This window comes from Pan paniscus, chromosome 23, assembly GCF_029289425.2.
Source record: "Pan paniscus chromosome 23, NHGRI_mPanPan1-v2.0_pri, whole genome shotgun sequence".
NCBI lineage: Eukaryota > Metazoa > Chordata > Mammalia > Primates > Hominidae > Pan > Pan paniscus.
The window spans coordinates 30,834,999-30,858,534 of NC_085927.1; the positions used below are offsets into that span (position 1 = coordinate 30,834,999).

Below are 23,536 nucleotides of genomic sequence, written 5' to 3' on the forward strand. Positions count from 1 at the left end.
CTTAGCTGAGCTTTTGGAGACTGTATATCAGAGATCCTATTTGAGGTGATTTTCAGCTACAGAGATAGGCCTGGTCATTTGAAAAATAACGGATTAGGTGAAGCTTGCATTTGAAATCCTCCTTCTACTTTTCATCTTTCTCTCTTGTTTATTCTGACCATCCATCTTAGACACCCAATCTTTGTCACTTTGTGGTTGTCATTGATTTCCCTGTTATTGAGATTAGAGGTTGGCAGACTTTCTCTGTAAAGGGCTGGAGAGAAAGTACTTCAGACTTTGTGGTCTGTGCAGTGTCTGTTGCAACCACTTAACTCTGCCCTATAGAGCAAAAGCAGCCGTAGACAGTACATGGGCAGATGAGCATGGCTGGGGTCCAGTTACATTTACTTGCAAAAAGAGGGTTGGAGACTGGGTGTGATCTCACACCTTTAATCCCAGCACTTTGGGAGGCCGAGGCAGGAGGATCACTTTAAGCCAGGAGTTCAAGACCAGCCTGGGCAACAAAGCAAGACTCCATCTCTACAAAAAAATAAAAATTATTATAGCTAGGCATGGTGGTACACACCCGTAGTCCTAGCTACTCAGGAAGCTAAAACTGAGGCAGGAGGGTCAGTTGAGCCCAGGAGCACGAGGCTGTGGTGAGCTATTACTGTGCCAGTGCACTCCAGCCTGGTGACAGAGCAAGAACGGTCTCGTCAAAAAATAAACAAAAGGCTGGGCACGGTGGCTCATGCCTGTAATCCCTGCACTTTGGGAGACTGAGGTGGGCAGATCATGAGGTCAGGAGATTGAGACCATCCTGGCTAACACGGTGAAACCCTTTCTCTACTAAAAATACAAAAAGTTAGCTGGGCGTGGTGGCGGGCACCTGTAGTCCCAGCTACTCGGGAGGCTGAGGAGGGAGAATTGTTTGAACCTGGGAGGCGGAGGTTGCAGTGAGCCAAGATTGTGCCACTGCCCTCTAGCCTGGGCTACAGGGCAAGACTCCATTAAAAAAAAAAAAACCAGCAAAAACCAAACAAAACATAATGCATATTGTCTCTTATAAATGGGAGCTAAACATGGGGACTCATTGACTTAAAGATGGCAACAACTGAGAACTACTGGATGGGGAGGGAGGGGAGGGGTGAAAGGCCAACTGTTGGGGAGTATGCTCATATCCACGTGACAAACCTGCACATGTGCCCGCTGAATCTAAAATAAAAGTTGAAAGTAGATTTAAAAAACCCCAAGAGGGCTGGGTTTGGCTTGTGTGTCCATAGCTTGTTAACCTCCGCTTTAGATATTAACTAATAGAAACATAGTGCTTATCTTCCCAGGCCACCTATTTTGTTCCTCTCCAAGGTGATGGATAGATGAAGGCTTAATCCAGTGGCCTGGAAGTTTGCTGACGCTTGTCCTGTCAGGGATTAATGAAGCATTGTTTTCTGATGAAGATTTCATGCCGCTGTGCTGATGTGTCTTCTCTTCTCTCTAGGCAGGAAACTGCATATCTTCTGGTTTACATGAAGATGGAGTGCTAATGGAAATGCCCAAAACCTTCAGAGATTGACACGCTGTCATTTTCCATTTCCGTTCCTGGATCTACGGAGTCTTCTAAGAGATTTTGCAATGAGGAGAAGCATTGTTTTCAAACTATATAACTGAGCCTTATTTATAATTAGGGATATTATCAAAATATGTAACCATGAGGCCCCTCAGGTCCTGATCAGTCAGAATGGATGCTTTCACCAGCAGACCCGGCCATGTGGCTGCTCGGTCCTGGGTGCTCGCTGCTGTGCAAGACATTAGCCCTTTAGTTATGAGCCTGTGGGAACTTCAGGGGTTCCCAGTGGGGAGAGCAGTGGCAGTGGGAGGCATCTGGGGGCCAAAGGTCAGTGGCAGGGGGTATTTCAGTATTATACAACTGCTGTGACCAGACTTGTATACTGGCTGAATATCAGTGCTGTTTGTAATTTTTCACTTTCAGAACCAACATTAATTCCATATGAATCAAGTGTTTTGTAACTGCTATTCATTTATTCAGCAAATATTTATTGATCATCTCTTCTCCATAAGATAGTGTGATAAACACAGTCATGAATAAAGTTATTTTCCACAAAAGGACTTTGCAGTTTTAACGGGGGGCAGTAGGGATTGTGCTATAGAAATTCAAAGGCAAGGGAAGTCACTTCTGTTGTGGGGCCCTGGGAGGAGCCTCCAGGCTGGAAAGGGTTAAGGTGGAGGTCTCCGATAGGGGCAGCGTCCACAGTGGACTGGCTGCAAAAGGCCGTGCTCAGCATTCAGACAGCATCACACACTCTGCTATTCTCTACCAGGGAGGCAGGTGGGGAAGGATAGCGATGGGAAGGCAGGCGGAGCTCAGAATGTGGAAGGGGATCCAGTAAGGCTTGGAAGTTTGCACCTGATCTGGTGGGTGGTGAGGAGCCCTTGAAGGGGCAAGGAGGCAAGGAGCACTCAGCTGTGTTCTTACACTGATCTGCCACTGGGGTTAGAGACAAACGTGGTGGGAATGGAAAGCCACGCACAGTCACTAGCGCCTCTGGGGGGAGAATGGATGTGGCTGGTGAGAGAACAGGGGGGCCCAGGGAGAGTCCGGCACCAACCTGGAGGGGGAGCCCAGTGGGTGTGAGCACCCCCACTTTAGAGATGAAGTGATGGAGACATTCAGATGTTTAACCCCTTGTTCAAGATTCCATACTTGATAAATGGCAGATCAAACTCCCAACATAAAATGTGGGTCATTTCTTTATTATTTTATTTGTATTGGTTAACAATGATCAGCCATGCAAGAATAAATGATTATTGTAAAATCTGCAAACAATGTAGATATGTAGAGAATCCCTTCCTTGGAGCTTGACCTTGTCAGACAGGTATAGATGAGTGTTCGGGGGCAGCCGTAAAAACTGCCAGAGACTGGGCTGCTTATAACAGAAACGCATGGTCTCCCAGAAGCCCACATTCAAGGTGTCCAAAGGCCTGGCTCCTGGAGGCTCTGGAGGAGAGCCTGTTCCCTGTCTCTCAGCTTCTGCCGGTTGCCAGCAAGTGTTGCCGTTCATTCACTCCAGCCACTGCCTCCATCTGCACACAGCAAAACAGCATATCCTGAAGTGCTCAACCTTATAGCCATTATTTTAAAATATCCGGAACACACAGGACCGTGGGAGTGGCTGTTGGAGAAATTTTCATGAAGGAAGAAAGATTACAACTAAGTTTTAAAATGCTAGTTTTGTTTGTTTTGTCTTGGAGAGGAGGTAAAAGTGGGAGTAAAAATAGGGAGTTTGGTGTAAGGTGGGAAAAGCAAAGGAACCCCGCATGGATGGGCTGAAGGGTGTGATGGGAGAACAGTGAGAAGTACGTGTGGGGAAGCAATTGGAAATAGCAGCTAAGCTTAATCACAATCTATCAAAAGGGACTTGTTGAAGAATTAATGTGTGACTAGGAACAGGGAGGTTATGGGCTTGTCAGCTCGACAGTGGGCACTCAGTTCCACTAACAAATGATGCCCGTGTGGACAGACAGAATGATGGACAGACAGAATGATGGGCAGGCAGATGAATGCATGGGCTTTACGTGAAACAGGTCCACTTGGTTGCTGACAAGATACTGTTTTAAAGTTCCATTTTGCCATACTTCGAACAGCTTGTCATTAGCTCAATTTAGCCACATGTAAAATCACTAAGGCAGACTTCCAGAGTTCCCACATGAAAATCAAATGTAAACCAGCAGTGACCTGCTTCAACACCATCATCGGAAGTCAGAAGTTGAACTCTTTTTTGATGTTTAAAGCCTGCATAATATTCGCTGTATTATTATTCAGCATATTACTATTTCCTTCGTGATGGAAATTTGGTTTATCCCATTTTTCTATTCTATCAAAACACCGCTACATAGAAAATCCCCATGCACATATTTCTCCTAATTGTGGAAATATTTTACATAGAAGACTCTAGACATGGGATGAAATTCCCAGGTTATTGGAATTTTAAAATAGATAGGTACTTCCAAATTGACCTCTTACAAATTATATGAATTCATAAGCTTCCAACTGTTATGGAGTTACCCATTTTGAGAAATCTGTGCTAAAAGGACCCAAACAATGCTGATGACAATGATCAGGATAATAAGTACGCTGGGAAGACAACAAAATGATTTAGATCTTAGACAAGTCATTCTAGGTGTCTCCACTGTTTCAGTTCTTGCGTTCGTTCATTCTTGTGCTTTTTCGTTTTACCAAATAAAATAGCTCCTTGATGTCATATGAATCCACGCTATGCTTAATGAGTATTGGTTAGTAAAATGCCTATAACTAGTAATCTTCATCTATGCAATTAAATATTAATTCATAAAACACTTCAAATGTAAACAATAATTAGTAAATGAAAAGTACATAATACCTCAATTAGAAAAAAATCACTCCATTAAAAAGACGTTATTTGTGTGATAAAAGAGATTGCCATTTTTGATTTTTCTACAAGGTTAAAGAAAACTAAGTCCAAGAATGATCAATAAAAAAAAAAAAAAGAAAAAGAAAAAGAAAAAAAAAAGAAAACTAAGTCAACTTATACAAGTGAATTTTAAAAGACTTTAGGGCGGGCATGGTGGCTCACGCCTGTAATCCCAGCACTTTAAGAGGCCGAGGAGGGCAGATCACCTGAGGTCAGGATTTTGAAACCAGCCTGACCAACATGGTGAAATCTCATTTCTACTAAAAATACAAAAAAATTAGCCCAGTGTGGTGGCACGTGCCTATAATCTCAGCTACTTGGGAGGCTGAGACAGGAGAATAGTTTGAACCTGGGAGGCGGAGGTTGCAGTGAACCAGGATCGCACCATTGCACTCCAGCTTGGGCAACAAGAGCGAAACTCCATCTCGAAAACAAACAAATAAATAAATAAATAAATAAATAAAAGCCTTTAACCCAGAATGCTGAGTAAATTGGCCAAAAATGCTAACCTATGCATTTCAATACTATAGGAGTTGCATGGGTAGAAATAACTAGATGAAATACTTCTGGTATTTCACCTTCCCAACCCACACGAGCCAGTGTTTTTCTGTGAATAACAAAAACAGCAGAATTTACTTGCCTATCCATAAGAGGTTACCACTTCTGTGTGTTCCCCTGAAACAGGTGGTGGCTGGGTGAGAAGGTGGACGGCACTAGGGCAGGAGATGGGGGCTCCAGTATCGTGGGTGAGCTTCCTAAACCTCTGCAACTTTCAGCCCCTAAATGGGATGAGCCATCAGAATTTTTAGCACAATGCCCAGAACAAAGTAAGGATTTGACAAATGACGCCTCTCTCCACATTGTTCTGTCATCAGCCACCGCATCCTGTACCTCCAAGCCCACTGGGCTCCGGCTGTTTCCATCACATGGAGAATGACTCAGAGCCTGGCCTCCAGCCACCCTCCTGGCCTTTCTGCTTCTCACTCTGCCACTGGCTCCTCATGGACCACCAGCCTGGGTGTCCTCAGACATACCACACACTTCACTGTGGGAGTCACGCAGCCCTCACTGCTCCTTCGCCAGGGAGCCACGGGGCTTTCCTCCTCAGGAGGACTCTGCAAGCAGCTGGATGAAGGGCCCTCCCGTCTCTCATCCTTCCTTAATTTTTGTCACAGTTCTCCTTCCTTCCACTCAGTGCAGCGCACACTGATTGATCCTCCATCTTCCCCAAAAGACAGGAACAGCATGAGCAGTGGAGAGTAGATTCCAATGATAGAAAAAATAGTCAGTGATTTCTCATTTCCATTGATCATCAATGAAGAAAATGTATCCTGAAGGTCACGTACCTCCTATGGGATTGCTGCATCCTCAGCCTCCTGAATTTCAGCCCAGCACCTTCCTCCCCAGCACAGCAACAGGTCAGCCCTTACCAGCATCCCTCTCTTATTGCCTTTGTGCAGAGCCAGCACCAGGGCCAGGGGAGGCCTTGGGATTGTCCCTCCCCAACAACCTGTGAAACAATCCTTTATGTCACCAACAAAGCACAGCCTTATGCACTGGTGGTCAGTCCCTCCCAACACCTCTGTCACTGTAAAGCTGGCAGGCAACCCTCCAAGGTTGGCCTTCCCAAGCACTGCACCTCTAGGTGACAGAGCACGTCCTTACCTTGAAGCCTGGGCTCCCAGTCTATCCTGTCCAATGAGCGAGCTGTGGAGAAGGGGGGATTCCGGGTTAAGGGGTGACTAGCAGGGCTCCTGCTTTTATGTTGCCCTGTTGGGAAGGCTATTAAAGAAACACAAAGTGCTAAGCAGTGAGGATAGAACATGTTTTCATTATTTAAACCAATACATTCCACAGATGGAATAAAAAGAAATGCTACAACCAAGCTAACTGAATCCAACAGCATATCAAAAAGATAATCCACCATGATTCAAGTGGGTTTCATACTAGGGATGCAGGGATGGTTTAACATACGCAAGTCAATAAATGTGATACATCACATAAATAAAACTAAAAACAAAAATCACACGATAATCTGAATAGATGCAGAAAAAGCCTTTGACAAAATCCAGCATTTCTTTATGATTAAAACCGTTCATCAAAATCAGCATAGAACGGACATACCTTAAGGTAATAAAAGCTATCTATGACAAACCCACAGCCAACAGTTTCCTGAATGGGGGAAAGTTGAAAGCATTCCCCCTGAGGACGGGAACAAGACAAAGATGCCCACGTTCACCACTTCTCAACACAGTGCTGTTCACTACAGCATTGGTTATAAGAGCAAGATTGGAAACAGAACAAATGGATACCCATAGCGGGGTGCTTAAGTAATTTTGGGAATAGTCATGGGGTGCAGTACTTCATAGCTCTGAAACAATACAATGGATTTACATTTGAAATGTGGAATGATAACTAAGGTGCATTGCCCAGTGATATATGCAGAGGTGCAGAGGACTTTGTGTATACACGATCACACATCAGCCTGCATTCCAGGTGCATGCTTCTATTTGCACATAGATTGCAGGGATGATATGCAAACAAAAATGTTGACTTGGTGTTTGGAAGTTCAGAGTGGAAGGGAAACTTCCTTGCTAACCTTTTATGACATTTAGAGTTTCTAAATGTGAATACATAATACATTTAGAAATCTTAGTTAATAAGAAAAGCCTCTGTTCCTGGCCTCTTGCTGGCACATGTCAGGTGGAAATGGGGCTGTCATGCTAATGTGTGCAAACTGAGAAAAATCCAAGAATGGGAGTCTGCTTTTTTCATCATACAAATAATTGTTAATAGAAACAGTATGATAATTGCTCATTGATATACCATGCATATTCTATTAGATAATAATAAATTTCTGAAATTTGAACTATACTTACACATGGAAATTGAAATATATGGATGAAACATTGTGGCTTCCATAGGCAATTGTTTTATTGGCATTTTACAAACTGATCATCATTCCTCATGGCACGGGTCTATGTGATATTAAGTAGCTTGTTATGCTTGGGAAAGGCAGTGATGACCACAAGAATGACTTCAACTACTAAAGTACAATGGAGATTTCAACAATGTTTTGTTTAATATTTAAATATTTCATTGTGCTCCCAGGCTTTTTCTCACCCTAATAGCTCTCATCCATATCATGTGGGTCCCATTAATACAGATACCTCCGAATGCACCACTCTTCCATTATATCCAGTCAATTGCTGGTTACCTTGGGCCTACAACTGGGGGAGGGCAGGGGCTGCTGGCCACCTCCTCATCTACAGTAAGAGTCAATGAGCAGTTAAATGGATACTGAAAACCATTTATCCTGCTGGAGTGAGAAATAAATGGTTTCTTTCAATAGCGTAGTAAAATGCATCTTTTCCAAACTATTTATATGACTCAAGGCCCATCTCAATTTCAGATGTGGTTAGCCTCAATTCCTGATTCTCACCAAGGTGTGTAATGTCATCCACGGCCCAGTGCAGAGGAACACAGGTGCTGCCGTCAGACTGCCAGGGTCCGATCCCTCCTCCTCACTCACCCCTGGAGATCCCTTTAAGCCAGGAGTCAACAGCGAGGATGGAAACATGAGTGCTTTTTAAAGTCCTGAAAGTTCAGAGGCAGACTGTCAATTTCTCCTCCACCCCTGGGCACACACCAGGAGAACTCTGTCTCCAGGTTGAAGGAAGTGCCTGTGAGAGAGTTGTGTCCCTCAGATTCTGTTCACCACAGGTGACACTCGATGCAACCCCAAACCTCTTCTGCACAATCCCAAGGGGTGCTGACTAATCCAACCCAAAGGCTGTGATGTTTGGCAGAGGCGGAAAAGAAAAGGCCAGGTGTTCTGGGAAAGACCACCTTTAAATAACACAGCACCCTCATAGCCCAGAGAGACAGTTCTTACTATTATGCCAATAAACCCGGAAAAGACCAAATCCAATATGACACATATTTCCTGTTTCGTTTTGATTTCATGCCCCCTCCCTTAACCTCCCAAGCAGCATGGATACCCCGAAGGCCCCTGGGAACTCTCTCCAATTGGATCTTACGTGGAAAGTAGTTACCTACCTACAAATCCCCATCATCAGATATGCTCTCCACAATCAAATCTTTAGAAACACAAACACCAGGATAAGTCATTAGAGAGAGGCCCACCCACTCCTCCCACCCTAGCTGAAGCCATGGTGCTTCGCACAGGATCCCCTGGTGTTTCCTCTGGGCTCACAGATATCCCTACAGCCTCTCTGGACATTGTTTTATACTTGCAAAATCATTTGCTCTCACCAGACCCCAAATCCTCCTTCCCAAAAGGAGCCCAGAATCAGGTTTCTGTACCCTAGAGATGGCGCTTTTTCCTCAGGAAGTGAGTTATTTCAGGGTACGTATCATTCTCCAATGTCAATGGCTCCTGCAATTATAGAAAAGAAAACATTAGGAGGGTGAAATGATGCCATACACGTCACACAGATCTGATAGTCTCTCGACAACTTGAGAGAGAAAATAAGAAGGGGTATAGTGATTGAGTCAAAGGTCGAAGTCCCCCAAAACTGGCACGGAAGACACCTGTGGAAAAGACACGACCTTTTCCCACAGAATTTATCTTTAAAGTGTATCTAGATTGGCAGTTTCACAACTCTTAATCCATGGGGGAAAACTGCTGTGGAGGGAAACACCTCTGCATTGCAGTGGATCGTGGATGCTGCCATCTACCACACCCCAGTGCGCCTGGCATGGGTTGGTGAGAGGCTGCCAATCAATAGCACCACACCAAGGGAATTGCAGATGTCATAAATAGTCCACATTGGCAGATGTTCATGTCTACATTTGATTAAACTGCAGATGACATCAATAATGCACACTGGCAGATATTCATGTCTACATCTGATTGGAAAGAAGCCAGGAAAGTAACATTTCTGTTCAAGACAAAGAAAAGTGTCTTACATTGGCAGCATCTTCTTTTTTACAGATGTCTTGTACAGTGTCCTCATTAGCAATGTCATATACAGCGTCCTTATTCGCGAATTCGTATACAGCATCCTCATTAGCGATGCCATATACAGCGTCCTCATTAGCGATGTTGTATACAGCATCCTCATTAGTGATGTCGTATAGAGCGTCCTCATTAGCGATGTCATATACAATGTCCTCATTAGCGATGTCATATACAGCAACCTCATTAGCTATGTCTTGTAAAGCATCCTCATTAGCGATGTCATATACAACGTCCTCATTAGCGATGTCGTATACAGCGTCCTCGTTAGCGATGTCTTGTACGGTGTCCTTATAAGCAATGTCGTCTACAGCGTCCTCGTTAGCATGCCTTGTGGGTGTCATTAGTGATGTCATATACAGCATCCTCATTGGTGATGTCTTATATGGTGTCCTCATTAGCGATGTGTACAGCGTCCTCGTTAGCAATGCCTTGTATAGTGTCCTCGTTAGCGATGTCATATACAGTGTCCTCATTAGCGATGGCTTGTACACTGTCCTCATTAGTGATGTCGTGTACAGCATCCTCGTTAGTGTGCCTTGTACGGTGTCATTAGCGATGTCGTATACAGCATCATAATTAGCGATGTCTTATACGGTGTCATCATTAGCGATGTTGTGTACAGCGTCATTGTTAGCGATGCCTTGTATGGTGTCCTCATTAGTGATGTCGTATACAATGTCCTCATCAGCGATGTCATATATAGCGTCCTCATTAGTGATGTCGTATACAGCGTGCTCACTAGCGATGTCTTTTTTTATATATATATACTTTAAGTTTTAGGGTACATGTGCACATTGTGCAGGTTAGTTACATATGTATACATGTGCCATGCTGGTGCGCTGCACCCACTAACTCATCATCTAGCATTAGGTATATCTCCCGATGCTATCCCCCCCCCCACCACAACAGTCCCCAGAGTGTGATATTCCCCTTCCTGTGTCCATGTGATCTCATTGTTCAATTCCCACCTATGAGTGAGAATATGCGGTGTTTGGTTTTTTGTTCTTGCGATAGTTACTAGCGATGTCTTATACGGTGTCCTCATTAGCAATGTCGTGTACAGCGTCCACGTTAGCGTGCCTTGTCGGTGCCATTAGCAATGTCGTATAAAGCGTCCTCATTGGTGATGTCTTGTACAGTGCCCTCATTAGCGATGTTGTGTACAGTGTACTTGTTAGCGACGGCTTGTACGATGTCCTCGTTAGCATGCCTTGTACGGTGTCATTAGCGATGTCATATATGGCATCCTCATTAGCGATGGCGATGCCCTGGGCGGCATCCTCGTTGGCGATTCCGTGGGCGGCGTCCTCGCTGGCGATTCCGTGGGCGGCGACCACGTTGGCGATGCCCTGGACGGCGTCCTCGTTGGCGATTCCGTGGGCGGCGTCCTCGTTGGCGATGCCGTGGACGGCGTCCTCCTTGGCGATGCCCTGGGCGGCGTCCTCGTTGGCGATGCCCTGGACGGCGTCCTCGCTGGCGATTCCGTGGGCGGCGTCCTCGCTGGCGATGCCCTGGGCGGCGTCCTCGTTGGCGATGCCCTGGGCGGCGTCCTCGTTGGCGATTCCGTGGGCGGCGACCACGTTGGCGATGCCCTGGGCGGCGTCCTCCTTGGCGATTCCGTGGGCGGCGTCCTCGTTGGCGATTCCGTGGGCGGCGTCCTCGCTGACGATGCCCTGGGCGGCGGCCTCGTTGGCGATGCCCTGGGCGGCGGCCTCGTTAGCGATGTCGTGTGTGGCGTCCTCGTTAGTGATGTCGTGTATGGTGTCCTCATGGGGAGCTAGAAGAACACACAGTTAAGGTCAGTGCCCTGGTGGTGGAGACTGTGAATCACCCAGGGGCTTGCTTGGTGTGGTGCATGGAGGTGGCTGATCACAGCATGGGCCAAGCTGATGCTGGGACATCCTCCCAGGTGAACCTGCACTAGTGAAGCTAAGGGATGTGGCTCAGAACACTTTCTGCTGTGGGAATCAGTTTCCAGGTTCAGGTATGCATTATCCGGTGAAGTGGGGAAATATAAAAAATAAAAATTGACAAATTCATGAAAAGCCTTCCATGAGTGCAAGTGTGAGTTTTTTATCCACTTTACATTCAGTATGCATTCACACATACAAAATATTTTTACAAGAAATCAGAAATTTTAATTTTTGTCAGTTATGTTAAATCTAACTTAGCTGCCAACATAAAGATTCTATCTCATTTACTTGGTCTCGAGAAAATCTAGCACATAGTAAGTAGACCAAAATGTTTATTAAATGAAAACACAGAGCAGAGATAGGGGGGCTGCTAGGCAGACTGGGTTGCACTTGATTACCCGGATGATAATAAACTGCACAAAACCTCGGTCAAATTAATATTGAAACTGCCTTTTGCTTGGGCTCGTTTCCCTTGCGGAAGAAGGATGACCAAGAAGATGAACAGGAAAGAAATGAGAAACAAAGGCCTTTGCTTAGTAGCTAAAGGCCACCTTCTGTAACATGAAATAGTCTGCAAGTGGCCTTGAACTCTGCCGTGATTCAGTGACAGAGTTCCCTCATGTCTTCTACCCAGGTTGAAGTCCAGCAAAATTGCGACTGTCCTCTTTACAACTTGCGAGACCACACTGCTTCTGCATTTGCCTGTTGTATGTATGAGATTTACACTTGTTTTAAAGCAACATTTTGTTTCAGTTGGGCTGGTGGCCATACCCGGCACTAGCCAGTCAATAGTGAGATGGCTCCTCATGGAGGAGGCTTGGCTTGAGGCTCAGGGTCTTTAACCCACATATACAAGAGAGTTGCCACTAAGGGATGGAAGCCAGGCTAATAACCAAGTGCCACACAGAGTTCCTATCTGTCCCTCCTCACCATTTTTGGCTGGCAGGATTTGAGCATTTTAGGGCTTGGGAAGATAGTATTACTAAATCTACTAAAATACATCACCCATCCTTATAGACTTTGGCCAGTTGCTGAGCAGATTAACTTCACAACTGAAGTGGGCCACACTGGCCTTTGTGGTCCCCCACTCCTCTTAGAATTTGTGAGCGTGGGGCCTACTGTAGGAGGGTGGGAGGTGGGAGGAGGGGGAGGATCAGGAAAAATAACTGATATTAGGCTCAATATATGGGTGATGCAATAATCTGTACAACAAACTCTCATAACACACATTTATATATGTAGCAAACCTGCACATCCTGCACATGTACCCCTGAACTTAAAAGTTAAAAAAATAAAGGGATCTGTGAGCTGAGCCAAACACCTGGGGATCTTTGTGCTTTTGACACACTGATGACTATGCCGGTCCGTGGGGAGATGAGCCTATAACTGCCCTGGGTTGTGTGACCACGGAGGCCACTTTATGATGATGGGCAGTGTCTGGGGCCTTTTGGGCTCGTTGCTTTAGGGCTTATACATGAATGCTGGACTCCCTGTGTGGTGGTGAACACCCCATGACTAAGTGCATGTCAGCGTCAGCACTGGCCCACACTCCTGGGTTCGTGTTTTCACTTTTTCATTCAGGAACTCGGGAGCTGGGGCCACTCCCTTGGCCCTTCAGGTTCTCCACCTGAGCAGTGGGGATAATAAGGCAGACCCGGGGATGGCTCTAGTGAGGGTGGAGGAGTCACTGTACAGAGAGAGTAGAGCAGGGGTGGATTTTATTGTTAGAAGTGGACACTGGTGATTGGGTTGTATAAGTGGGAAATCTCTCCTGAGAAAACACACAGCCTCACCTGTACAGAAACACACACATTCACACCACACGATGCAGCCTCACACAAGACACCACCAATCCTCAAGCACCCAACTCGGCACCACCCAAAAGGGAGCACAACTGCTTCCTCAAAATTTGGCCATAATTTTTCCCTGGGGAATTCAGGTTTTAAAAAAACACTTCCCCTATACTTATTCCTATCACAATCCCAGGATCAGGGAGGCTCTTCACATTGAAACCAGGCAAGGATGCCACACCTTTCTTGGCATCCAGATTGTTTTCTTGGCAAGTGATTCCAGAATACTTACTAGATTCACACCTCAGAGGGGCCACCTGCACCACCTGCAATACAGAAACAAAGCTTTTTGAGGGGTATGTCATGTTGTGGATTGTTTGCACAAGGCTGTGTTTCTCTCAATGAATACTGAAAACTTGATCAGAAAGTGTAGTCAACTTCAAGGCCTCCAAAACAAGGGTAGGCTACACACTGGAAAAGACATCAGCTTCTGGACGGTGGATCTCTCAGGTCCACGTAGGTTGGCAAGTGCAAAATACTGAATCCAAGGAGAAGACATTGCTTCCAAGGACAAGGACCCCAAGGATACAGTCTACAACCTGAAGCCGTCATAGCTAAATGTCATTTTGGATTACATATCAGTTGCTAAGAGTCACTTCTTCCTCCCCCTCAGAAAACTGCATTTAATACCTGTCATGGACATTGTCATTTTTTCACATGTAAAGTCAGTTGAAAAAGAAAGACACCAAGAAAGGAACATTTCTATTTCAGAGAAAGCAAGGCAACCTTACCCTCGCGTTGACTGGCCTCTCTCCATCTCCTCTGTCCTTGTGAACTAGAGACTCCTCAGAGGCTAGGAGGACACAGAGCAACAGTTAGTCATAGATGCTTTTGTTCATGAGTTATTCAGGGAGCTCTGCTTAATGTGGACAACAGGACAGTGTGTGTGGATGTGTTTCATTAAAAGCACAGCTTGAGCTCCTGCTAGAAAATCTTCCCTCGTGGAAAGACAGGCAAGAACGAGGAGCTAAGGAGCAAGAAATAGAGTCCCTGGCATTTTGCTGATGGCAACTTAAGAAAATGGGAATGAATCAGTCTACAAATGGTACTGAAGCACATGCTATAGTTTGATGAGAGTCCCACTGCTCACACTGTGAGGTTTGAAACCCAGCTAAATGGTTTTCTAAACCTGTAAAAACAATATTAGCTTGCAGGATTTATGTCCCAAGACTACTTTTACCTCTGAGGATCCACAGTGGCTGTCACTGCAGTTATGTGTTTTAGCATTTTGCACTTGAATAAAAGCAAAGTTTAATAGATAGATTGGATTCAATTCCAGGCAAAACAGTCTATGGTATTTATTCACTAATCCTTTGTTATAACTGCTGATGGGAGAATTAGAAGTACTGAAATTATATCCTTTAAAATTAATTAAAGCATAATTATTAATCACACAATATTTTTTCATCCAGGCCTCCTTTTCTTTGTCATGCATGCATATTAATTGAGGATGGAGAATATCTACGCTTGTTCAGGCCAGCCAACATACGACAGTTTACCTCAAGAGAGGAGACATGGGTTGAATGCTGGTGTGTTTTAACTCTGCAGCGCAAACAGTTGCAACAAGTGTGGTGAACTAATCACCAGATGGCCCTTTGCTGCCTTATTTGTCATTGTGCTTTACATGTAGCTTGCAGGATTTGATTACGCTTATGTTTTGTGGTGATCATACTTTCAACTATTCCTAAAATACTGCTTCAGTCTTATCTGTTTGGGGTCAACTGCTGAGGATTTCATACAAATTAATGAAGTTTGTGAATCTAAAGTTCTACACAAAGGTGGAAATATTTGCAAATCATTTATCTTGTAAGAGACTAAAATTTAGAATCTATTTTAAATATATTTAAGATATATTCAAAAATCTACAACAACAAACTAACTAAATAAAAATCAGACAACTCTTTAAAAATGGGCAAAAGACTTCAACATATATTTCCCTAAAGAAGATACAGCCACAGATAGTAGCACAGGAAAAGCTGCTCAGGATCATTAGTCATTAGGGAAATGCAAATGAAAAACACAAGCAGCCACCAATATACACCTACTAGGATGATTTAAAGGAAAATAAGTGTGAAGAAGGACGTAAAGAAATTGTAACCCTGATACATTGATGGTAGAAATGGATAAAGTTGCAGCCACTGTGAAAAACAGTCTGCAGTGGCTCAGAAGGTTAAATATAGAACCCCTGTTGGACCCAGGAACTCTACTCTTAGGCACCCCAAAGAATAGAGAACAGAAATCAAACAGATGTTTGTATACTAATGTTTGTAGCATCACTTTTCACAGGAGCCAAAAGGTGGAAATAATCCAACCATCAGTGAACAAATGAATGTAATAAAAGCAAGGTGGTCTGCATGCAATGCTACATCATCCATCTGTAAAAAACGAACATAATTTTGATAGATGATACAACATGGGTGGACATTGAGAACATTATGCTTAGTGAAATAAGCCAGACACAAAAGGAATATATTGTATAATTGTAATTACATGAAGTGCCTAGAATAGTCAAATTCATACAAGAGAAAGTGGGATAGGAATCACCATGGGCTGGAAATAGGGGGAAGGTGCTATATTGCTTATTGTGGACAAGGTTTTGTAAGAAATCATCAAAATTGTGGGTGTAGATAGTGGTGTTGGTTATGCAACCCTGTGAATATATTGAATGCCATGGAGTGCACACTTTGGTTAAAAGGTTCAAATGATAAATATTGTGTTATATATATTTCCCCACAATAGAAAACACGCACAGCCAAGCCCAGATGCCAGTCTTGTTAGCTGCCTTCCTTTACCTTCAAGAGTGGGCTGAAGCTTGTCCAATCTTTCAAGGTTGCTGAAGACTGTATGATGGAAGTCATCTGCATTGGGAAAGAAATTAATGGAGAGAGGAGAAAACTTGAGAATCCACACTACTCACCCTGCAGGGCCAAGAACTCTGTCTCCCATGCATTGCTGTCCTGTCTCAGTATTTCCTGTGACCACCTCCTTTTTCAACTGAAGACTTTGTACCTGAAGGGGTTCCCAGGTTTTTCACCTCGGCCCTTGTCAGGACTGATCCTCTCAACTACTGACCATTTCACCTCCATTCATGTCCATGCCACATCAGGCTGTGTTGTCTAGATGGAAGGAATCCACCCCAAATGTCCCTTTCTGGAGGAAGCCACCATTATGCTGTACCTCCAAGCATAATGGTACATCCACACACACCAAGGCACCTCGCTCATGCAAGGTGTGTGTCCTCTAACAAAGTTTCACGCTCTAAACCCAGATAACTTTTCAAACCGAAGTTCTGTTGATTCCCCTACTGTGGGTGCTCCATAGATGCTCATTTGTCTACTAAACACTGCCCCAGGCAATTAAATATTCCAAAGTGACCAGCAGAATTTTTATGTTAATTCTGACATTGCGTTGTTAGTACAAGTGTTTTTCCCCCTTCAAATTTATGTCTTTGTTACTGATAAATGTAACTGATAATGCGTTTTTCAGCTATGTTGCCAAGCATATTTATATAAAAATAGACTCAGATTGTTTTCAGAATTTGACAAAGATGATAGCAACAATGATAATCTTATTTGTTTTATACTAATCTTTATGTGTTACTTTCATCATTTCTTACATATTGGGGCCTACCATACATTGTACGGTGAAATTAGTGCTATGCATCATGGTAGAAATATAAATTGGCAAAAGTAATTTAGAAAATAGTTCCCTTGTTTCTTAAAAAAATTAGGCTGGGTGTGGTGGCTCATGCCTATAATCCCAGCACTTTGGGAGGCAGAGGTGGGTGGATCACCTGAGGCTAGGAGTTTGAGACTAGCCTGACCAACACAGCAAAATCCTGTCTCTACTGAAAATACAAAAATTATCCAGGCGTGGTGGTGTGTGCCAGTTGTCCCAGCTACTCGGGAGGTTGAGGCATGAGAATTGCTTAAACCTGGGAGGTGGAGGTTCCAGTGAGCCAAGATTGTGCCACTGCACTCCAGCCTGGGTCTCAGAAAAAAAAAATTTTTTTTGACCAAAATGTCATTATGCATTACGTGACTGTATATGAATGCTCAAAGCTACGTTACTCATCAAAGAAAATAACAAAACAATTAAATGTCCATTAACTGATAAATGAATAAACACTATCTGTATGAGTAAACACAGCAGACTATGAAGGAAAACACATGACCAGCACGTGCTAACACGTCAATTAACTTCAAACATAGTATGCTAAATGAAGGAAGTCAGATTCCAAATATATATATATGTCCATTTCTATTAAGCAAGTGGGAAATTTGTGGAGATGGAATGTCACAGCAGTATTGCTTAGGGCTGGAGATGGGGGTGGGGATTAACTGCCAGTGCGCAAGAGAGAATTTGGGTGAGGGAAACATATTTAAATTAGATCGTGGTGATGGGTGCACACAGTATCAATTTAATAAAGCATCAAATTGTAGACCTTTTCAGTGGGCAAACTTTATGGTGGGTTCACACCCAATATAGGTGTTAAAAATAAATTAATGTTACGGAAATTCTTGTCGGGTTTTTAACAAGCCAAGAGATATGCTGTGAAAGCAGCATTATTAATTCAAATGGTTGTCACAGGTCACTTAAAGTTAATCAGATAGTTGTCCTACAAATATAGGGTGAATGTTATTCATGAATTTCCTGCATCTATTGCAATAAGCACATGTTTTTCCGTTAAACTCTTGAGGTAGCTAATTTTATTTATTGCATTTTCAATGTTAATCTACTATTTCATATATTGAGATTAACTCACATTAGTCAGAATTTACAGTATTTTAAAATATCACAGAATTTAATTTACCTTATCTGGTTTTGGTTTCAAGACTATAATAGCCATTTCATTTAATTGTACATGTAGGGTATTCTAATTTATGGAAAACTATTACATCTTCCTTGATTTTTTTTTTTTTTTTTTAGAAATTACTTCTAGGGATCTATATGGTAGAGTCCATGGAGAATTGTTTTAATTCTTCATTCATGTCTTCAGTGGGTATAGGATTGGTCATATTGGTCATAGTTTTCTGCTCGGATTTCAATAAGAAACTTGTGGAAGAACCTGAAGGGTGGGATCTTTGAGGGAGCCTAAGACAGAGCAAGACAAGCTAAGAAGGAGGGCAGTGCCACAGCAGAACTGCCATTGATGCCCCCTCGCCTAGATTGCGGAAGAGACATCCAGCTGTAGACACTGAGATGCAGGAAAACAATGGAGCACCATCAGAGAAAGCAGTGCCCAGGAACAAGGAGGCACTGATGGTGGCAAGGGGCAAAGACAGCTGCCACGAGGCTGTTCACATGAGGGTCTCAGGCTGCATAGACACCCACACCAGCTGAGGAGTCCTGGTTTTCATAAAGTGTGTGGCTCAGCCAGGCCACCAACAAGCAGTTCACAAACAGTAGTAATACGACACTTTCCAAAGACCTTACTTGAGTAACACGGTGATCCTCACAAATTTCCAATCAGGATGGTCGCACAGTTCCTCCTGCTTTAGGACTCAGAGCCTGCCCGTGGTCACAGTGGGTAGGTGCAGACTCTGAAGATGCACTTTGGTCAGAGACCCCGCTGAACTCTGTCTAATGAGGACCTCTGTCCTGTCTGCTGACCACCGGTCAGAGGTGCAGGCTGCAGTGGGGAGTAAGAATGCCACCTTCTCAATGTTGGGAAAACTCCCTGCCAGAACTGAGAATGGCCCTTTCTAAGCAGAAGGCAAGCTCAGACTAAAGAAGGAGGCCGAACACATCAGGTTGGCAGATTGCCAAAGATTCACTCAGGGAGAGCCCACATCCTGGGCCATCTTGGCTGGTGGCAAGATGAGGTAGACGACTGCTTTTGCAACACATACCTGACAACAAAAAATCAACAACTGTAAAAGAGCCACAAAATCCCCAAATATTTGCAAATTAGCAATGCACTTTTAAATAACTCATGGGTTAAAGAAGAAGTCTCAATAGAAAATTAAAAATACTTTTAACTACATTAAAAGAAAATGTGACTTGGCAAGATTTCTGGATGTAGCAAAAGCAGTCCTTAGAGGGAAATCTATAGCATTGGATGCAATATACTAAAAATCACAAGACCTAAAATCAGTAATATCATGTTTCAATTAGGGAACTATAGAAAATAGAGGAATGCAATGGAAAGCAAGTAAAAGTAATAAACAACATCACAGAAATCAATAAAATTAAAACACTGAAACCATCAGAAAATCAATAAAACCAAAAGCTGGTTCTTTGATATGCTCATTACAATGAATGAATTGATATGCAGGCTAACCAAGAAAAAGAAGATAACACAAATGACCAATTTCAGAAATAAAAGAGGAGCCATCTCTACTGAACTGTTAGGCATTAAAAGGAATATCATGAACAGTTCTATGACCGCAGTTTGATAACCTCAGTGAAATGTATCAATTCCTTGAAAGGCAATCTTCCCAAGGTCATGCTAGGATCCTAATTTGAATAAACTTATATCTATTAAATAAGTTGAATTCACATTAAGAGCATTTCAAAAAAGAAAGCACCAGGCCCAGATGGTTTCTCTCATGAAATCTACCGAATTCTTCAACAAGTGAATAAAAAGACAAAAATTCTTTTAATGCAATATTATTTGGTGATTTAATGTGCCATTTTTTGCCATTAAGGCATAAAAAAGACATGAAAGCAGCTAAAGCATACATCAATTTAGTGCAATAAATTCATCTGAAAAAACTACATAATATATGATTCCAACTATATGACATTCTGGAAAAGGCAAAGCTGAAGCGATAGTAAAAATATTAATATTTGCCAAGGTTTCTGGAGAAAGAGGACAGAGATTAATGAGAAGAGAGGATTTTTAGGGAAGTGAACATTTTCTTTATGAGACCATAAGGGTGAACATAATGTTTTAAATATTTCAAAATTCATATATATGTATAACAGAAAGAATGAACATTATGCAAATGTAGACTTCAGATAATAATGTGTCAATATTTTCTCATTATTCTAGCAAATGCACCACAGTAATGTAAGATGTTATTAATAGGTGAAATTAGGAAGTGAGGGTGAGGAGACAGAATAATATGGGAACTTCGTGTATTATATACTCAATTTTTATTTATTTATTTATTTATTTATTTTGAGATGGAGTTTCACTCTTGTCACCCAGGCTGGAGTGCAATGGCATGATCTTGGCTCACTGCAACCTCTGCCTCCTGGGTTCAAGCGATTCTCCTGCCTCAGCCTCCTGAGTAGCTGGGATTACAGGCACCTGCCACCACACCCGGCTAATTTTTTTGTATTTTTAGTAGAGATGGGGTTTCACCATGTTGGCCAGGCTGGTCTCCAACTCCTGACCTCAGATGATCCGCCTGCCTTGGCCTCCTAAAGTGCTGGGATTATAAGTGTGAGCCACCACGCCCGGCCATATGCTCAGTTTTTATGTCAATTTAAAACTCTCTAAAGAAATATATTAATTGAAAAATAATAATATAGCACCACTCTTTCAGGGAGATCTATGCTTATGTTTAACAACCAGGTAAGTTCTAGACATTAGCTTGAAACATTGTCTATCATTCAACATGAACCAAAATTGACTTTTAAGTAGATATTTACTTTTGTGGTGGTAGCAATATTTACTGACCAGGCAAATTCGAATCCTGACACATTAAAAAATATGGCTTAGTCTCTTCATAGTTTCCTCTTACATATGGGACACTGAATACTCCCCGCAATTGCAATTCTTGAATCAACTTAATTAATGAACTTCCACAGTACCTTCTTGTGGGTACCTCTTCTTCTTTACCCGGGAGCCATGAGGTCTCCAACACTGGTTGGTGTGCACAGCATATCTTCTTATATTCTCTATCAGAGAAGATGCTGGTTAATGCATTTACAATAGATAGGGCTGTTGACATCTTGCTGACAGAAGACCAGAGGGAAAATAGTGATAATCTGTTCTAAGTTTAAACTTATGATCCTTTTCTTTACAGGCTTCCAAGCAGAGCCCACTGAATCAAAGTTGGGTTTCAGGAAGATCACGGAGTTCAGTGAGCACTCAACACCTCTATCAGACAGACTGCGTGGGCAGTGCCTTCCTGGAGAGGAGAATACAGCAGGATGACTGTGAGTGCAGGGCTGGTGCAGAGTGGGGGCCCGGATTCAAATTCCACTAAGCCATGTGGACCTGGCAAGCTCATGTCCTCCCTCTGCCCTCAGTTCTCTGCACTGTCATAATGTAATTTTAGCAATACTTTTTAGGCCCTATTTAGGCCCTACTTCTTAGTATCACAGTACAGGGCTAAAAAATCACTAAATACAGGAAAACCTTAGAGAGGACTGGTACTTCAGTAATGTTCTCTAAGTGTTTACTACATGCCAGGAGGAATAAGCTGGACACTTAGCAGTGGCGGAATATGGAGGGGGAACTTGGATGGCTCTGGGGCAGTGGAGCATGCTTTCCTGTTCGGCTTTTCCGTGGGCATGATGCCTTATGGTTTATGGAGAACATCAGCCCTGCAGGGGGTGCAGAGGAGGGGCTGTGGCTGAGATTTTACACTTGAGGGTGCTGACATTCAGAGATGATAAGTGACGAGCAGAACCTCAACCCCGCTGAGTGAAGGACCTGAGATGGGAAATGTATTTGGTTCCCTAGAGAGACAGATTCCTGAAAAACTGCCACCTCTTCATCACGCCCTGTGCCAGAGACCCAAGAGACCCCTCACTGTCTTTCTCCAGTCCTCCTAGCCCAAGGTGTGTGGGTGGACAAAAGTGATGCTCTGGAGGAAATGCCTGAGATAAGGACAGGTCCTTAATGATAAAGAATTCTCCTTCCTCTTTCAGATCCTTGACCTCCCAGTATGACAGCTTAAAGGCTGTCATCTCTGTGGCCTGCCTCCCCTTTCCCTTCACCCTGCCAGCTGCCTCTCAGTGACTGTCTCCTCCAGTGACTACACTGAGGGACCAGGGACTGCTTGCCTGCCGAGGCTGCTCAGACCTTCCGACACTGCAAAATGATTGTCAAAAGATGGGTCTGCAAAGAGTAACTTCCCTTCCACTGATCAAACCTGAATATGCAAGCTACTGTGAATTAACTGGAAAAGTGGCCGTGTGGGCTGGTGCTTTGGTGATTTAATGAATTAAGTCTGCAAGCCCCACTGCCTCCTTGACTATTGATCAGAGCTGCCTGCAATAAGGTCTGGCTAAGAATGGGCAGTGGCTGCACCAGCTCTGGGTAGAATTTGACCTAAAATGACCAATCTCATTCACTAACCTCACCATAGTCTTATGGGTTCAATGGACCCGTCCAATCCTTTGCTCTGTTCTCTCCATCACCTTCCTGTGTAATTTTCCTCCACCATGCACATAATAGACACATGGCACAGGGGAGCAGCTAATCACCTATTTTATCCCCCACTTCAGGCTCACACATAAGTTTATAGTAAAAGCCTTTTCAAATGACTGCTTTAACTGCTGCTACACCATGTGTCATCAGTTGAATGGAATCTGTCATGTGACTTTAAGCAACCCTTTGTTGAGAGACAAGATTCAATACTAGGGACAGTATTCTAGTGTACTACGTCATTGATTTTATGTTATGAAGATCATCATTTATTGAAAATGTATAAATAATGAAGCCCAGCCTTACTCTTCAATGCTGTGTGTGTAAATCCACTGAGTGTGCTGACCCCCATGCTTGTACCCACCTGCTAACACAGAAAGGGTCCATTCAGAAGGCAGGCACAGCTCCAGCACTGAGGCTGTCCACACCAGCTTCACAAGAGAGTTGCCACAAGGACGACGGATACCCAGATAACAACCAAATGGTAATTTGAGTACTTAATGGTCATGATCCCTAAAGTGTGTAGCTCAGAGGGCTTGTGGTGATAACTCCATCAAGACTCTAAAGCATCTCCCCAATTCTTATTGGACTTGATCCACGTCTTAAGGAGACCCAGCTGTGACATGCAGGCACCACATTGTCCTACTTAGTGCCTCCCTTAGTGTTTCAGAACCTGTGATTTGATCAGAAACATGGGCTTTCTATGTTGGTTTCACACTAAGGACTATGTGACAGCTGCAGGAAGATGTCTACATAGCTACCTGGATTATGAGATCATGAGGCTCTCTTATGTGAGGGATGGCGTTTGGGATCTCTGCAGGCGTGGGTAATTCCAGGCATAGAGGGTGCTGGAACTCCCTTGCATGGTGAATAGTGATCTCTTCACTGGCTGATAAATAGAGGTTGTAGTTCAGGCCTTCAACATTAGCACCGTATGAGTAAACATTTTGACTCTTCACTATGCAGCAAGTGAACCAGGGCACATTTATTTATGTGGCTTAGTTTCTCCATCT

The 23,536-nt window shown here is 43.5% G+C and overlaps 1 protein-coding gene across 7 annotated transcripts in view; it reads right to left on the minus strand.

Moving 5' to 3' along the window:
- Positions 1 to 2,731: 2,731 nt before the first annotated feature.
- The window catches only part of LOC117977441 (uncharacterized), a 31,378-nt gene continuing 10,573 nt past the window's right edge, over positions 2,732 to 23,536 (minus strand). For 2 of the 7 annotated variants that reach the window (XM_063603468.1, XM_063603466.1), the window contains exons 4-11: positions 20,960 to 21,046; positions 15,988 to 16,053; positions 13,927 to 13,988; positions 13,428 to 13,461; positions 9,381 to 11,209; positions 8,775 to 8,847; positions 7,891 to 8,045; positions 2,733 to 3,170 (exon numbers count right to left, since the gene is read on the minus strand). In XM_063603468.1, the coding sequence (XP_063459538.1) occupies positions 10,461 to 11,209; positions 13,428 to 13,461; positions 13,927 to 13,988; positions 15,988 to 16,053; positions 20,960 to 21,046 (998 nt within the window). In that variant the 3' untranslated portion in view covers positions 2,733 to 3,170; positions 7,891 to 8,045; positions 8,775 to 8,847; positions 9,381 to 10,460. Of the gene's footprint in view, positions 3,171 to 7,890; positions 8,046 to 8,507; positions 8,549 to 8,774; positions 8,848 to 9,380; positions 11,210 to 13,427; positions 13,462 to 13,926; positions 13,989 to 15,987; positions 16,054 to 20,959; positions 21,047 to 23,536 lie in introns of all 7 variants that reach the window. The other 5 variants (XM_063603463.1, XM_063603467.1, XM_063603465.1 and 2 more) reach the window with 5 other exon arrangements.